Here is an 18,798-nt window from a genome sequence, read left to right as displayed (position 1 = left end):
GGCCCAAGAGCACATAAGAGTGACCGACACGGTCTACAGTCCTACTCCCTTGAGAGATAGAAGGGCCTTTTGGATTCAGAAACAATGCTAATCTCTCGCACACTTCTATTATGGGCCCTCAGCCTTCAGCTGGCCTGATTATATCCATGATTTACATATATTAAGATGTTCAAGTGCTCATAGTGACTGAGGACTCTCTGAGAGTCTGTTACAAGCAGCTGTTGAACGATCAGGCTGTTGTTACGATGGAGGATTGACACTTACATTTCACTGCTCTGCATCAACTCAATCAGGTCAGTGAACAGCACATCCCTGTTTCTCTCACAGAAACCCTCTGCATCATAAGACACCTGGAAGGAAAAATAACAGACCATTAAATCAGTTGTGTGTTCTGGACAGGTTTGAACCACAGTAGAGCCAATAAAAGTTCAGATCAATGTCAGTTCAACTGATCAATGACTTACAGTAACATTGTTAAAATTTAAATTGAATGTGCTTATTATAAATCTAAATCTAATGGTGCAGGATGTGGACGGCACCCCCCCACCTCCTTTCCCTCCTCCTCAGAGCACGGCTCATTGAACACAGGGTATGTGAATGGTACCACACATACTGAACTACCTCAAGACCTCAAGCCAACAAAGAGTAAACAAGAGACTGAGAGACAGAGAGAGATGGAAGGAAGAAACAGCAAGAGACAATGAAATTTAGAAACACAGGCAAAAAAGTAGTAGAAAGGAAAACATTTAACAACACTATAGAAGAGTTGTTGGGGGTAAAGAGATGTTTGTGACAGATACCTTGCCAGCATAATGGTGGATGATGAAGCCCTGGTTCCAGCTGTTGAAGTGCTCGTGATTGTTGATCTGCATTCGGAGCTTCTGCAGCATCGTCTGATCTGCGCCTTCACCCTTCGCATGCATAGTGGCACAAACATCGTCCAGTATGCTCATGATGCCTGGAGGATTCTGGGAAAAGACACAAACATGTGATAGTGACATTTATATTGTGAAATGTATTCATATTTTTTTATAATCATTTTGAGACATCCTATTAGGTTCCTATTTGTCATTTTATTAAATTTTTTATTAATATTATTTCCTTTTCATTTTCAGTGCATCTTGATCTGCATTTGTGATATACAATTAAAATCTAAAAGGTAGAGTTCACCCAAAAATTTAAATTACATTTACTCCCCCTCAAATTGTTCCAAACCTGTATAAATTTCTTTGTTCTGCTGTACAATCTTCAAAGGAAGATATTTGGAAGAATGTTTGTAACCAAGCAGATCTCGCCCCCCATTGACTGCCCCAGTATTTTTTTTTTCTATTTTAGTCAAGGGGGTGGGTGGACTAACAGCTTGGTTACAAACATTCTTCCAAATATCTTCCTTTGAAGATTGTACAGCAAAACAAAGACATTTATACAGGTTTGGAACAACTTGAGTGGGAGTAAATGATGACAAAATTTAATGGTAGTCTTATAGTATAGTTATAGTTTTATATATAGTATACAGTAATGTATAGTTATAGTAATCTTATAGTAGTAGTAGTATAGTTTTGTATAGCATGTTGCATTGCAGGACTTTAAATTTTACCCACATACATACACAAAACATATACATTTATAAACATTCAATTATTATTAATTATCATACATTAATCTTTGGTGAAATCACACCCCCTGTCAGAAAAATCAGACATCTCTCTATCCACACAAAGCCCGGTGAAGGGAAACAGCTTGTAAATTTCTCACAGACAAGCATTAGCTTTTAGCAGTGACACAGAGAAGCACTTTCTCACACGCTGTCACACAGACATGGATGGTTAAGGTTCTCCCTTGTTGTGAATTTCATGGCTCTTTGTGTCTAGTCTCTCTGTGAGTGGAGCAAATTGAATTTGGTGGCATATCAAGCATTTTGAGGCCATTAAACAAACAGTCATGGGAAAAGAAAGGAGGCTTGTGTGGATATGGATCTGAACTTCTTAGTTTGTTAATGTTAGTTTTATTGATTTAACTGCACTTGGCAAGGACAGATTATATCCATGTTTTGAAATAGACGGACGCTTGATTTATACAGTTGGCGAAACTTACTATTTTACTTTCGATGAGGTCACAGACGATCTTATTGTTAAAGTACTCTATGGGAGTCCATCGGATGCCTTCCTGTACATACTCATCCTGAAGAGAGGAAAAAAAGAAAAAAAAAAAAAATTATGAAAACAATCCTATACAAGGGTGGAGCAGAAGTACTTCCTGCGCAGCTAGAACTAGGTTAAGGGAAAGGTGTGACTAAAATGGACAAAAGTCTTATTCACATCACGACCAAACTAAAAGCACAGGGAACTAATGAAGTGTTACCTGCTCAGCTTTCAGAGTCAACTCAATGAAAATCTGCTGCAGCTTCTCATTCACAAAGTTGATACAGAACTGTTCAAATCCATTTTTCTAAAAAACAAAAACAAATGAAAACACAAAGACAAATAGATAACTATGAACCAAATATAATACCAGTAGACAAATAAGATGTAAATATCACAAACAATGATTCAATATTATTATCAACAGCATTTAAAAATACACAGTTGCTTCACAAGAATAGCATTTCAGTGGTTATCTGAAATTGGAACAACACAGGATCAAATTAAAAAGGTTGAAAGCCCTGTTATCCAGCTTTATCCTTCTTATGAAGGCAACACAGGTAGTTATCTTAATGGTCTCAATACCAGATGCTAAACCAAGAGATTATCAGATTAGTCAAGCTCATTATTATGTTATCTGTTTACAAAAAGAAGGGAATCAATCCAGACAATTAAACATCAGATCTCATTAGGTAGACTGGATTGCTACACCTCCTGATAACGGCCTAGAAAATAATCATTCAATTAGTGACTAGAAAAATATTTAAAAACGCTCACCTGAAAAATCTCAAAGCCATAGATATCCAATACTCCAACGTTCAGCTCTTGATGGTCCTTAACCATGGCTTTATTGATTGACTAAAGAAAAAAATAGAACCCATTCAGTTGTTATTTCTTCTGTAACTTCTGTTTTTAAAAAAGGGATGTAGGTGCATTTGGCCTGTACCTCAACCAGGTAGTCAAAAACACGAGAGTGCAGAGCTTTGGAGAGAGCATCACGTGTGAAACACGCCTGTTCCACGTTCAGCGTTACGTCTATGGACTCTGACTTGCCACCCCACTTGCCGTCCATCTTACGGCTGGTGAGTTTTTCTTTAAGACGATGCTGATCGATGCCCAACAGGAAGGAAGGAAATGCCAGAACTATGAGAAGGAGAGAGAACAGTTTGGTAGAGTTAGATTTTATTTTATTTTTTTACAGAATGGCATACATGAGTGTTTCTTAATATATAATATATGCTACTGTTCAAAAGTTTGGGGTCAGTAAGATCTTGTAATGTTTTTGAATGTTCTTATGCCCATCAAGGCTTTATTCCTGTGATGGCAAGGCTGAATTCTGAGAGCCAATTTTCCAGTCTTCAGTGTCACATGATCCTTCAGAAATCATTCTAATATGCTGATTTGATGCTCAAAAACCATTTCTCATTATTATCAATGTTGAAAACAGTTGTGCTGCTTAATGTTTTTGTGGAAACTTTTTTCCTCAGGATTTGTTGATTAATAGAAAAGTTCAAAAGAATAGCATTTATTTGAAATTGAAATCTTGAAAAACTGTCATTTTTGTTTAATTTAATCATTCAGCATCCTTGAGCATACATGACACAACATGATAAACCATAACTTCAAAAAAAGATGGAGGGGGAAAAAAGGGGTTCGTCATACATATGACTCATGAGCATTTCTTTCTGTGTAGTCACAACAATAGATCTCCTCTGAGGAGAAGCATGGGTGAGACACCAGTCATTCAATCCTCCATTTCTGAGCAACCCCGCCTCATCACTGACTCACCTCCTTAAAAAGGAAACTGCCCTCATTCAGCCCTGATAGTGATGCAGTCCATCATACTGCTTAAGTATGGCTCATTATTCAGATATACGGGTGTGGTAGAACAAAGCACACAGAACTGGCTTCCCAAAACAAAGCAACTATAAAAAGATCTGGGACTGTTCATGGCTTTCAAACAAAAAAAAATCTATGGATTTGGAGCTAAAGATGTTATCTATAGAATTTATTTCCCAGGATGTATGAGCTCTTCGCATACGGATTTGTCATAAGCAGACAGCTGAGCAGTTGTGATTAGTGTGCTTTTTACATTGGCAAGCCAACACTAAATGTGTGAAAGCCGCTGGCGGCAGACAGGAAGAGGGGTTGGGGGGGGGCTGGGAACAGGAAAGGCACAGATTAGCTTCGTCTGCTCCTAGCACAGCATGGCTTTATGCCACAGCAAACAGCCTCTGTCATTCAAATGCATTGCTCCACCTGAGAGCTTTGAGAAACTTAGAGGGAAGGAGAGAGAGAGAGAGAGGAAATAGAGGGGTGGGCTGGAAGTTCAGAGTATCACTGTGTAATTTTAGTGTGTGATGTAATATGCAGATACCATGCGCATAAACAGAGCTCTATTTTCTCGGGTAATTTGGTGTGGCAAGACAGTTTGGCATGAGCTAATGTAGAAAATATCTACAGCAGCACATAGTTCAAATGGGGACACCAAAAAAAGGGGCTCCGCAAAACTGAGATTTGAAAAGTCTAGGTACATACACTCATCATTTTCTACAGCAGCATAATTCCCTGCTTCCCTAAAGTTGATGTTTCCAAGGTGAAGAACTCCAGCCACAATTTGCAGTACCAGGGCGCGGTCCATCCCTGAGATACCTATCACATCCATGGCATGCTGGGGTCAGACAGAAAGAGGAGAGGGGAGAGGGAAGTTACAACAACAATATGGAAAATAGTTGTCATATTTGAACAGGTAAAATCTTCACAGCTAAACTAGACTCCAAGAAGAGCAGAGTCTAACTCCAAATACCAAACTGCCTAAATCATACTTACCAAGGTTTCCTGGAAGTCGTGCTTGTCGTTAATATCTTCAACTTTGTAGGAACCTGACTGGTTGAGGTAAGAGTAGTAATCCAGGTTTGTGATACCCAGACTGCTTTTCTGGTCTCCACTGGCTCCCTCTATTAGCTATGAGAAATGTATTTTATATTACACAAATTTATATTACATATAAAGTCTTATGTGAGTTTTCATAAAAGCATATTTCTTCAACTTCAGAACTTATATGTCCTAAGGATTTTATTAAAACCAACAGCTTTTATGTATCATTCCCTATCAAGTTTAAATCTTGTCAATTCATATTTACACTAACAGTCAGAAGTTTGGGGTCAGAAAGTTGTTGTTTTTAAGAGATGAATACTTTTATACAGCAAGGGCTCGGTACATTTATCAAAATTGTTACAAAATTTTTCCATTTCAAATAAACGAACTTTTTATTCATCAAAAGAATGCACAAGGATATTAAGGAGAACAACTGTATCAGCATTGATAATAAGAAATGTTATTTTTGATCAAATAAATGCAGCCTTGGTGAGCACTTTTACATTTAAAAAAAATCTTACAAACCCCAAGCTTTTGGACGGTAGTGTAAAAGTCTGAAAATATTACTTAATGTTGTAATAAAATGCTAGCTATGAAAATAAGACATAGCAAAACAAAGGAATCAGCTATTTTATTCCAAAAGTGATTCAAATGTCATTTCCACCACTGTCGTTTTCACTACAGAAAGCCATTAAACACAACACAAAATTTGAGACGTGGAGAAAATGACAATGTGGTGGAAATGTATGACTTTCTGGAGAAAAAAAAAATTGTAGGAATTCTCCAAGACAATGTTAGCAGACAAATTACTGAGTGTGAAAATAGAGTATTTATTTTCTAAAAATCCACAGAGCCAAAATCTCTACTGCTGAAGAAACAACAACAACAAAAAACAAAGTCCTAAATAACTCAACCATAAGAAAACTCTCCAAACTTGTGAAGAAGAAACAGCAGCGAGGAGACCTCGTTAAGAGGAGGTCAGACAGTATCTCCCTGTTCCAAAGAACTCAAGTGGTAAACTCAGAACAACGTGACCTGCTTTTCATAGCCAAATGGCTCCATCTTCCCTTTCCTGAATTTTACTGTGGTTATTATTCAATTTTTCCTCATAACGTGGTGTATGCTCATAATGCTGACGGTCACAGTGACATTTTCTGAGGGAAGAAGCCCACCTCATGTCCTCATTCTCACCTGGTAGAAGATGTGGAAGCTCCTCTCTCCAGGATTCCTCATCACCACGCGTGATTTTTCCAAAAGGAAATTGGAGATTTTCCCACCATCTGGCTCCCCACCGGAACTGAACTGAATCTCAAAGTATTTCCCCTGTCAGTGAAGATGAATGTTAAAAAGGCACAGTCGTAATATACTGCAGGTGGATGTGCATATGCCCAGAAGAGAAAAAAAGGAAATGGGTGCTTTGACACACACAAACACTCTTCACTAACATTTATGTGTCTCTCTCTGTCCATTTATGTGTGCTGTCCACAGTTACCAGACATGCCTAGACTTAAAGATGTAATGACATTACCAGCTCCTGTAAGACCCCTGAACTCATCGAAATACTTTTTCCATCTACAAAACACTTCTATCCACTACATAATCCATTTGTATCACTTCTAAGTCATTCTTCTTACTACAAAACTACACCAGTTCCAAGAGAACAAAAACAATACTGACATGTCTTAGCATAATGTAGCAGAACTTCAAGTAAATGTGGTGTACAACATATTTCGTAATGGCAGCTTTGGCCTGTGAGTATTTTTAAGGAAAGTACTTGCCACATTTAGGTTAAAGCCTAATGATAACATCATAACTATCAAATGTTCTTTTGAAGCAGCAAAACATGGTTTTCTTTCTTTCTTTCTGTATTTGAACTGGATGATCACCCTGTTTTTGTTGGTTCTAGTTCAACAGTGTTTCTCTCAAATTTATCTTGAGGACAAGCACAAGACATCTGCTGTCTACTCTCTTCAATAAAATAAATTTATGGGAGGATGAACGATGCTTACAAATCGACTGGAATTGTTGTTCCTCACTGTCTTAGCATTCCCGAAGGCCTCTAGAAGAGGGTTGGACTGCAAAATGATGTCTTTGACATGCTGAGTAGAAAGAAACAGGAAAAAGAGAGGGATTGAAAGTTACGTTGATATTTGGCACACTATGGAGGATAATAAGTACAGCACCTACAGTATGCTGATCTGGAACTCATGAAATAAGGTAACATTTAGCTTGTAAGATGAATTCAGATAAAACTGGTCATCTCAATGTCAAAAAGTGGTCGAAATTGCCTGAATCCACCCTACACGCACATTAATGTCAGTACATGTGCACATTCCACCCAACATTTGCACAGCATATTCTAGTTTGAGCCATTTGACTCAGCAGCCAAGAGACAGACGGACAGATGTATAAGTTCTGGGATATCAAAAAACTATCACTGTTTATACCATTAGACTTCTGGAGACTGAAGTCCCATCTTTAAGTCCTTATCAAACATATATAGTACACAAACTGCATAAAGATTAATTAAAAGGCACCTATTGTGCCCTTTTTTTTTAAACCTTTTCTTTAGTGTGTAATATAGCTGTTTGTGCATGTAAATGCCAAAGGGAGTTAATCTTTCCAACAAAAAAACATGCTTATACGCCATTATGACTTTGCTATGTTACACATTTGCATATGCCCACCTACAGGTTTCTTTGAACAGTCCTCAAAGAACAGTTGGGTAACTGTTGGGTAACTTGAAACTGTTTGTTTTTTTTTTTTTTTCGCAACAAGGGCAGAACACATTGTATGGACTTCTAATACTGAAGTTATATTTACCATATATATTACACTGTTTACAGTGGCCTTGGAACCCAATTATGGTAAGGGTCATAACGTTTCTGAGCAATCACAAGAAAGAGAGTGGGCCAGCTGACCAATCAGAGCATACTAGGCTTTTCGGAAAGGTGGGCTTTAAAGTTAGGAACTAAAGCAAAGCATTTCAGGCAGAGGGTGAGAAGAAGTACTGCAGCAATGTACGAAAAAATAATGTTTTTTGAACTTTAAATCATGTAATTGTATTCTACTAGACCCCAAAAATAAAATTAAGAACTTGAAAAAGTCACATTTCTGATATAAACAAATTAGAGCTGAGGGCTTGTTTGCATTTGTAATACCAGGAAAAACACACATGGATAATTTGCATATGGACAAAGAGAAAGGGTACTACCTCTTGTGCGGATCACAAGAGTAAAAAATAGACATACAGACAAATAAAAGACAGGAAAATAGTGGGAAAATGAGACAAAAAAAATAAGAAAAAGGGAGATGAGTATCACATCACAGTAATCAAGATGTACCATACAACAGTGATGGTCATATGATCACGAGAAACTGTGACATCGGAGGGATCAGACAAAGCAAAGGCACAGCAGAGCAGACAGAGCAGAGGGGCTTTCTGTTATACTACTACAATACTCTACTTTGTTTAAGATGCCAACAAACATACCCATCAAAACCCATGTGGCAGCCTGATTCACTGTCAGTTCATTCGATTAAATCTATAGGGAATCATTTTGTTCCAAAAAAGTACAGTGGGACTCAAATGTCCACACTGAAAATTAGACATTTAAAATGTAATTTAAACTCTGTTAATTCAGTGTAATTAATTACAAACAAATAAAGCTTTAAAAAATGTACGTTTTGGAGCACATTTTTAGATATTTTACCCGGATGATTAGATAAATGTACTCATAAAGAATATGATTTGCAGTGTTTTGACATGTAAAAGCACTTTTTGTGATGTCTTTTCAATGCATCTGCCTGAAACAATGACACAGTGTCTTTGAGGTCTTTATTTGGAGTATTCAGGGGAAGTTAACTTAATATTATTATGCAATTAATTGTGATTTAATTGATGAATTAACTCGATTAAAAATTTAATTGATGAATTAAACGATTTCCAGGTCTTTGAGACATTTTAAACAAAAATTATGAATAATATGAAATATTTCAGATTCTGCATTATTTCCAGGTCACTAATCAAATAAGCATATTTGTGACTTAGATAATTGTACAGAAGGGCACATGTTCTAGCTTCCAGTAAAGCTCAAGTTTATATTTGGATCATTCTCAATCATGCTGGAAAACATGATCATCAGGTTTTAAACAAAAGTATGGAATTCATGCAGCTCGAGTGATGCTATCTATCATTGAAGCAAAATGAGGAAAACCAAATGAAATTCTCAAAGTCATGTTAATTTTCCCTCAAAATGTTATGCATAATACAAGCATTTTCACTAGGGGTTCTTGGAATTTTGGACTCCACAAGGGTTAATTCAGTCAGATTAATGCAATCAACAAGTGTCAGTCCTCTGACTCACATGGCTTCTGTAGGTGCTGAGTGGGGGACACAGGATAGATCAGTGGGGGATTGTGGGGGACAGATGGCTGCTGATGGGATTTAGGGGATGAAAGAAAGATCGTAAGAAATGGAGGTAGAGGGATGATGTCAGGCCAACTTATTAAAGTCATCAGAAACAGGAAGCCATCATATGTTTTTTTTTTTTGTTCTATTTGATCACACCTTTACTAAACCTAATATTGTCTCTTCGTGTACAACAGTTTTCATGTTAGTTTATTCTGTGCAACCCACCTGAACTCTCGGACCTCCACCTGAAACTTTGGAGATGTAGCCCATGATGTACTTTGCTGCTACTGTCTTCCCTGCTCCGCTCTCACCGCTGTGAAGAACAAAGAAAAAGAAGACAGTGATAAGATCATTCCTGTAAAAATAAATGAATAAATAAATGAACAGTTATTTTAAATGTTAAAAATATTTCACAATATTCCTGTTTTTAAAGATTTTTATTTGATTAAATAAATGCATCCTTTCTGTACAAAAGAAAAAACATTATTCCAAAAACATAAAAGACAATTTTACTGATCCCAATCTTTTAAACAGTAGTAGTGTATTACTAATCTTTGAATAGTAGTGTATATACACATATATGTATAGATCTTAAAAGCATAATATATAGCTATTATACAGTACATATATTAGGTTTTTAAGATTTAGTAGTGACAATAATAAAATAACAGCAACTGCATTTAATGCTTTAACAATCCAATTTTTTTATGAGCATACTAAAAACTCACATTTTCCCACCTACAACAGTTTAAAAACAAGAACAGGAGGGCGTTAACAAGCAAAACCAGCCTCTTGTGTGCCCCACAGCACAATACTAAAATCTGCTCAGCAAGCCTTTAAGAGGGTCAGAGAGGGTTTAGTAGATTCTTATCCTCAGTTAATACAGATCAAGTAATGGTGTCGGTGAGAGGGGAATTCCTTTAATTAACTCAATATGTTTCTATATTACTCCATAGTGAGCAACAGTCTGCACTGTGTTTCTGGATAATGGGAAGCACAAGCTTATTTTCATAATATGTGAATGGCTTGTTTGAATACAGAATGCTCATAAAACAAAAGCTTTATGTAGCCAGACATATGAACGCCAAAAAACATGCCAAAAAACAAAGATGACAATCACACACACACATGCACAGACACACCTCTTATATTCACCAAGACTACCTTTATGTGATCAAAATACAGTTAAAAAAAAAAAAAGTAATATTGTGAAATATTATTTCTAATTTATATTTGAATATATTTTAAAATGTAATTTATTCCTGTGATGCAAAGCTGAATTTTCAGCATCATTACTCCAGTCTTCAGTGTCACATGATCCTTCAGAAATCATTCTAATATGCTGATTTGCTGCTCAATAAACATTTATGATTATTATCAATGTTAAAAATGAGTGTGCTGTTTAATATTTTTGTGGAAACCGTAATAGTAATATAACCGTAATAATAAATAACCGTAACAGTTCTTTTGATTAATTTAATGCATACTTGCATCAAACAAAATATTTTAAAAGAAAAATAACTTTTGATAGTGTATATGTTCACCTATGCGTAAATATACAGCCAACAAAGCAGGGAAATTTGCTGATGAAAGTGTCCCTCATTAATCCTGTTTGGAAACGCAGGCTCCATTTCTTTTCCTTCAGTTACTTTACCCTCTACTTGCATCCTTCTGCTTGCCCTTTGCCTTTGGCATAGCCATTCGCATTGAGATGTATGCGGTTTGGAGGATGATGACACAAGGAGCTGGTTTATTTTTCTTTATTTCTTCTATTACCCATGTCAGTAATACCATTCTGAGAAGGCACAGCTGTGGTGTATTAAAAGAGGCTTGGGGAAGTGGCAAGAAGTCCATTACATCACACAGCAGTGGTACTAGTACACACCTTTCATTTCACCTTGTTCTATCGTGAGAGCCTTGCAATATGTGCAGAAAAACTTCTCGTGGAGGCTCCAAGAGTTCTTACAAGAGATTTAGTTTGCCATGTGGTTCTCATTCCATTGTCTTGGGAGTTTATAGGCTCTCCACCTTAAAGGAAATGTCCCAAATGTCGGATTCAGGCGATGAAAGCTCTGGGAACACACTCTTATTGTACACTGTACACTCAGTCCACTTAGATTAATTGTCCATGACTATTTTTAAACATGTCTTTGGGGGATTTGTAATTTGTATGCTGTAATGCTCATTTTTTAACTTCCTGCGCACGTTTTCTCACCAAAAATGGACACAGAGAGAATGAAAGAGAGACACATCAGCCATTCAGTCTCATTCAGTAAACGACAAGTGATGAGACTGATTGTTCTGCAGCAGAAACATCAGCTCAGCAAATATAGCACTGGGTCACACTGATGGGTGGGAATGCTTTTGTATTTCATACTGTACAGACCACTGGGTCTGCCATACTAACAAGATAATGAAGTGTTACTGATCTCAGTGAAATGGACTGTTTATTTGTCCTTTAACATATGCAAAGCCTAATTCCGTAAATAAATGGCTTCCTCTGTTGGGAGTGAGACTATTTTAATACAACAGATTCTACCACATCCTTCCTCATTGTTTCCACCAAACAATACTGATCTAACATCCCATTGTGCCACCATACACAATGAAGATCACAACATTCCAAACGAAATACCCAAAAAATCCTAAATTGTGGCAGTATACACTACTGTTCAAAAGTTTGGGGTCAGTAAGATTTAAAATAAAATAATAATAATAATAATACTTTATAATATATATATTCATATGTAATTAGTAAGGACACATGAAATTGATAAAAAGTGACGGTTTCCACAAAAATATTAAGCAGCACAACTGTTTTCAAAATTAATAATAAGAAGAAATAATTATTGAGCACAAAATCAGTATATATGAATGATTTCTGACTGGAGTAATGGCTACTGAAAATTCAATTACTTTTTAAAATATATTAAAATAGAAACTTTCACAATAGTGCTGTTTTTACTGTATTTTTGATTAAATAAATGCCTGGTGAGGAAAAAAAAAAATCCCAAACTTTTGAACAATAACTGGCCATTCCTTGATGCATAATGGTCTTTAGAAAAACCTGTGCCTGTCCTAACCAAAATACAGCTTGACCACAGGATGCCTGGGCAGCAATTTCATGGTTTTGTTTACTAATCTGGGTCATCACAATTCCACTTCCAGTCTCTTTATGTGGTCTGACTGAACTGGAAGCAGCTTTCCAGCTATACAAACAAATGGGTGAGAAAAATGCTGAAACTGAAGTCACTTACTATGAAGTAAGCACTACAGTCACCATCCAGCCCACAGGTGACTATGAGATCTGAAAGAAAGAGCCCAGACTCAGCAGTGAAAATCTCCATCTTTGCAATTTCCCTCCTTCACCATGTTTACCCATATGCCTTAACGCTGGCAGGGTGAATTCAGAGACTTAACATTTCATCCAGAAATAAAATGTTTTCATAAACTAAGGTGGGCTAAAATTCCCAAATTTCAACTTAGTCCATTCTTTGCTAATTCCTACAACACACACCACTTTTTGAGCCAGATGTTGACATGTTGTACAGCTCAAACAAACAAAGCAATATTAAAGGCACTACAGAACCACAGTGTTCACTTTTCAGAAAGTAAATATGAATGGCTTACAGATGTCTGTATACATTAAAATGAGAGATTAAAGTTCTAAAAAGTTGTTTAAAGTATAATAGGAAAACTGACACTCTTAAAGGGTTAGTTCACCCAAAAATTTATTTACTCACCCTCATGTCGTTCTACACCTGTAAGACCTTTTGTGGCGCACAAAAAAGCCTAATAACTTTTTAACAATATATATTTCAAAACACTGATTCATTTCGTAAAGCTCTGAAGCTTCATCAAGCAGTGGTTCGGAGTGCCAAAGTCACGTGATTTCAGCAGTTTGATTTGAAACGCGATCCGAATCACTGATTCGATTCATAAAGATCTGAAGCTTCATAAAGCAGTGTTTTGAAATAGGCACACAAAAAATAATCTTGTCGCTTTATAATATTAAAGTTGAACCACTGTTTTAAATATGTTTTTAGTACTTTATGGATCTTGAGAGAGGAAGTACCATTGCTGTGAATGCAGGCCTCACTGAGCCGTCAGATTTCAACAAAATATCTTAATTTGTGTTCCGAAGATGAATGAAGGTCTTACGGGTGTGGAACAACATGAGGGTGAGTAATTAATGACATAATTTTCATTTTTGGATGAACTAACCCTTTAAATGTCATGTGGCTCTCAAATCAAGAAACTTGTTTTGACTAACTGACTCAAGGTGAGACAAACTTTAGCACTCTGATTGCCGTCACCAAGAGGATTACTTCATAAAGAAACACCCTCAATATTACACCCATCACAACTGGTTGTTCAGTGAAGTTTCCTCCCAAAAACAGTAGCAGATGGCCCCTCGTAAGGGCCTTCCAAGTGCATTTCCTGTGCTCTAGCAGGAAGCACAGGTAACAAAAGCTCTTGTGCTTTGTGTCCCTACATCCTGGAGAAAATATATACAAAATAAAAGGATCAAATTTTAGATCAAAGGATATAAAATTACATTGTCTAATGTTATATCATCAAAAGGGTGGAAAGTTATACTCAGATTATTAGTTAGGGAATTGAGCATGTTCAAAGGCAACCGTTGATGCTGCTAGGCTTGTTTAATCTGTTCTATTCAACTGTAATTTAACTGTACACCCTCAATAGCATAACAAAAATAGTACGACCTATTCACTCTGACAGCCAGGTGACTCTCCCACTGCAATTTCTGCATTGATATCATACCAAACCTAATTGTATGTCACACCTTTTCTACATCACACAAACAGAATGGAGCAATACTTGAAGTCTGCATGTATAAAAAGAAAGGCTGCCAATTTAACATGCTAATTTAGTACAAGTAATTACATAGAATAACACATTAGTCAGAGCCGAAAGTCTTGTAGGCAGCGCAACCAGTGGTCGCCTTAATATTTTCCGTCACTGACTTAATTTTTTTTAGCAGTTATGGAAAACTCTAAAGGGCATTCGTCATTTTGGCAAATGACATTGTGGTTGATCTATTGTAACCTGCAAGTGTAATTCCCACCCCTATCCAATTGGTGGCGAGCACGCATATAATGAGCTATGATTTGAATATTGTCGTCTTTGATCTCAGCGTATGACGTCTTTGTCCAGCCTGTGGCTTTAGTCACTTCTACATACAATTGCAAAATTGTCACGGCAGCTGAGTGTGAAAAGTTTCTTTAAATGGCCAAATTGTTGTGATGTTGTTGATAAAAGAGGTGAAAAAAGAGAGATTGCAGTGGAGGATGAATGGCAAATAACAGATGTTTATCAGTCCATGCACACCAAGAAAAAGGTTTGAGTTGAGGCTGACACAGAAAGAGAACTGAGTTTAGTTCAATTCTTTTTTACGTATTTTCTTGATATTTGAATTGTATTTTGTATTGTATCTGTTCTCTTCATAAATAAATAAATGCATAATCTTCAAGCCTATATGCTGGTCCTGTAAGTTCATGATTAAAAATGAAAATGTGAACAAAAACAAAAGCCATTTAATGTCTTATCTTAAAATTAAAATGATGGGGGTAATAATAGATTATGACAGAATTTCTACGACCCTGTCAGTGAAAATGACGGACAATAAGAAAGTCTTTTGCAACTACTGAGCACAACTTCGCCTATGGCGACCCGCGTTCGATTTCCGACTCGAGGTCCTTTGCCGATCACGTACCTCTCTCTCCATCCTATGCTTTCTTTCCTGTCTGATCTCCACACTGTCCTAATCAATACAGTCATAAAAAAAGGCCCCTGACCTATACGCAAATGGCATAGTGGATTTTCCAAACAGCAAAATGTTACGCAACCAAAGACATATACATAAGCCAGAATTAACATAGAATTAAAAGATAAAAGATCAGACAATTACAAATAAAATAGAAATAAAACAATATTGAATATATTGAAGCCACATTTCACAACAAATTTCTCATCTTCTACTGCAGCATAATGTAGTTTATTCCAAACTATTTTAATCAAGGGGCTTTTCTCTACACATATTGATTAATTCTTTCCAAAAAGAAGAGAAAGAAAAAAAAAAAACATAAAAAGCAAGACTAAGCTATGATAATTACTAATAATTAAGATTCTTATGACTAAAAGCACCTACAGTGAAATTAAGTTTAAAGTTTAGAAATGATATGTTCAGAGTTCAAGTTAAAAAAGTTCTCTCACCTGATAATAACACACTGGTTCTCACGATCAATCATCATGTTTCTATACATGTTATCGGCTAGAGCGTAGATATGAGGAGGGTTCTCATACTGAGCCTGAGAGAGAGAGAGAGAGAGAGAGAGAGAGAGAGGGGTGGGGGGAATGGAGAAAAGCAGATTCATTTCATAATTTACATTACGGTTCATATTTAGGATGGCCTGAGCTAAAATTTATAAATAAGCTACTGTGTGGTATAGGAGTCCAAACACATTCAATGTTCCTTTGCTGTAGCCTCCACAAGCTAATGATTATTGACATGAACCAGAAGCTTGATGAGGAGCCAAGACCTCTGGGTTAGTGTGGCTGAGAACATAGACCCGTACATGCTGTTCTGTGGAGGTATAGCCAGGTGGCTTCAATGGGTAAGGCAGGCCTGTGCAGCTACTTTTCTAACTAAGAATGCAGCTGTTAAAAGCATTTGCACCACGCCTACACACTTAAAAAACAAAAAAACAAAAAAACAAAAACCAAAACCTCCTTCTCTTAAAATCATTACTGAAACAGTTACGGTTAAAAAAGGACAGTTTCAATACACACACACACAAAAGTGTAATACATGTAATTAACATGTAATAATAACTAATTAGTAGCCTATGTCTAATGAATCAAAGTTACATAACATTCAAGGAAAAATAAAACTATGGGTTTTGTCTCCAAATTTAATTCAGAGAAGTCCAATGAGATTTCCAATGACTAGAGCTTTTACAACACCACAGCATTGTAAAATTGTCTTTTATTTTTATATTTTCATTTAAGTGATTTTGTTATGTCCCTATGTCATTTTTATTTGTTTTTAAAAATATTTCTATTTAGCTTAAAAAAAAAATTTCAGTTCTAGTTTTAGTCATTTTAATACTTCAACTTATTTGATTTCAGTTAGTTGCAAAGGCAATATTTCTAATTTTTGACTGTTTAAGTTGAATTTTTCATCTAATATTTATATTTTATTTTATTTCAGAATTATTTCAATTAATGAAAATAATTTTTAGTAGTTTTAGGTTGTGTTCACACTCTGCAGGTTTGGTTCGATGAAAATATTCATGTGGTTCATTTGATTAATTGTAAACGTTGTCATCCGAACACCAAACAAGAAGACCGAGAACCGTGAAAAGGTGGGTTTCAGACCACTTCAGAAAGAACTCTAGTGTGGTTTGACTGAAATATGATCACAACACGGACCAGAGACATCTAAACGAACCAAAAACACCCTAAAAAAATACAGAATGCTGAAGCATACCTGTTTTTTCTTGTCATAGGAGCTACATTGCCTATGCATTACAGTTCGGTACAGGCGTCAGAAACACCGTCTCCTTGCAGCAAATCTTCATTTGTGTGCAACAGAGGAATTTCTTTCGCTGTTTTTACTCCTTTACACATTTTATAAACTCTTCACAAGACCTCAGCTGGTCAAAATACCATAATACATTTAGCGGAGAACACAGCATCGTTTTGGATGCCATTAAGTTCAGTCACAAAATATGTTGGGGTTTTTTTTTTTTTTTGGTATGTTTAGGTTCGGTCTTAAAAATGACAGTGTGACCGCCAAGTGAACCAGGACTAAAGGTAACCAAAAGAACCAAACTACAAGTGTGAACACACCCTTAGTTATCAATAAGAACACTGCACAAAAGTAAACAGTCAATTCAGGATCAGGACTAAACTTCAGGAAACCATAGAAGACTACTTACTGCGCCTTGGTACATCTCTATTTCTTTGTCCCCAAAGTAAGGCATTTGTTTGAAAGGGTTTACTGAGATGAGTACAGGACCAATGTATGTCTGCAGGTGAAGGTCAAGGCTAAAAAGACTGTGAAAGAAAAGTCTGCAGTTTACCTCAAACATTAAAATTGAGTCTTCCTCATGTCGCTCCTAATTCATATGACTTTCTCTTTGCTGTTGAACACAAAAGATATTTTGAAAATGTTTTAAGTGTTTTTTGTCCATACAATGGAAGTCATTGGGACCCAATGTTGGTTTGACCCCAATTTAATGACTTTCATTATGTGGACGAAAACAGTTGAAATGGTAATTATCTTCTTTTGTCAGAAAGACAGAAAGTCTTAGAGTTTTGGAGTGTCCCTATCGTGTGAGTAAATGATGACATAATTTTCATCTGTGGATGAACTATCCATTTAATTATTTCTATACAAAATATGTCTTTCTCTGTGAAACTGTTAGATTGAAAACTCTCTGAAAACAATTAGAGGTTTAGCATTCACAATTGAGGAAAACCTCATGGACCATTTTACTCATTGTGGCTGTTAATCCTCAGAGGGTATTCATAAAACTTTGGCTGGACTGGCAGATGAAAAATAGCCAGAGTGTGAATAATGGACTGGTGACATCAGTGAAGAGTTATATGTGGCTGCAGTGAAGATTTTGGTTAATGGGTCAGAGCCTTATTAAGATGTTGTTGCTCTCCTCTGAATGCAATGGGAAGGGAACAGCCGGCAGTGAGTGATTGGAACTATTTGGCCATCTGGCCCTAAGTTGCTCACTGCAAATAAAGGAAGTATTGAGCCTGGCGTGCTGTGACCTCAGTTCCATATGCTGCTGACTGGAACACTTTGGTGTTGTTGCTATTTTCTGACCACAATCACAGGATGGATTTTGGACCAAAATGGCCAGAGTCTGCTAAGACTCCATAAACCTAATAAGGGCAGAAAATAGAAATACACTGCTAGTGAGGTTTTCACCAAGAAATGCTGTGATTTATCAAGAGGTCATTTTTAGTGCCAGTGATGTGTGCTGAATTAGACATGAACCCTGCCAAGTACATTGGGTTCATATAGTAGAGAGGTAAACCAGCATTCTTTGGCTGCCTTCAACAATCTAAGCTCCCAGCATCGCACATACGGCTTTGATCAAAAACAGTCCCTGCTACTGTGGGAAATTAGGACAACATGGATTTGGAAGTTGTACCAGAGCTTAAGGACAACTTTCGTCATTGTTAAATGTCAGTGTTTAGAGAAGCTTTAGTCGAAATAAACCCAATCAAGATTTAATCTTCACTCAAGTAGATGGAGGCCAAGAACAGTTTTCTAGTGAGCCACAGGAAAACATCCATCTACAAAAACTCAGAAAGAAGACC

General features: G+C 36.6%; 1 protein-coding gene across 7 annotated transcripts in view; it reads right to left on the bottom strand.

Annotated features, from left to right (window-relative positions):
* myo1ea (myosin IEa) overlaps positions 1–18,798 on the bottom strand; it is a 55,692-nt gene that overhangs the window by 15,668 nt on the left and 21,226 nt on the right. For 6 of the 7 annotated variants that reach the window (XM_067399513.1, XM_067399515.1, XM_067399517.1 and 3 more), the window contains exons 3-15: positions 17,397–17,486; positions 15,670–15,764; positions 9,658–9,745; positions 7,028–7,117; positions 6,210–6,341; positions 4,971–5,105; positions 4,680–4,812; positions 3,088–3,284; positions 2,919–2,999; positions 2,362–2,448; positions 2,095–2,181; positions 801–968; positions 265–350 (exon numbers count right to left, since the gene is read on the bottom strand). In XM_067399513.1, coding sequence (XP_067255614.1) covers positions 265–350; positions 801–968; positions 2,095–2,181; positions 2,362–2,448; positions 2,919–2,999; positions 3,088–3,284; positions 4,680–4,812; positions 4,971–5,105; positions 6,210–6,341; positions 7,028–7,117; positions 9,658–9,745; positions 15,670–15,764; positions 17,397–17,486 — 1,469 coding nt within the window. Of the gene's footprint in view, positions 1–264; positions 351–800; positions 969–2,094; positions 2,182–2,361; positions 2,449–2,918; positions 3,000–3,087; positions 3,285–4,679; positions 4,813–4,970; positions 5,106–6,209; positions 6,342–7,027; positions 7,118–9,657; positions 9,746–12,689; positions 12,740–15,669; positions 15,765–17,396; positions 17,487–18,798 lie in introns of those variants that run through there. The other variant, XM_067399519.1, reaches the window with a different exon arrangement.

The sequence above is a fragment of the Chanodichthys erythropterus genome, chromosome 11 (genome assembly GCF_024489055.1).
Source record: "Chanodichthys erythropterus isolate Z2021 chromosome 11, ASM2448905v1, whole genome shotgun sequence".
Classification (NCBI taxonomy): Eukaryota; Metazoa; Chordata; class Actinopteri; order Cypriniformes; family Xenocyprididae; genus Chanodichthys; species Chanodichthys erythropterus.
This window is presented reverse-complemented; position numbering and strand designations above follow the sequence as displayed.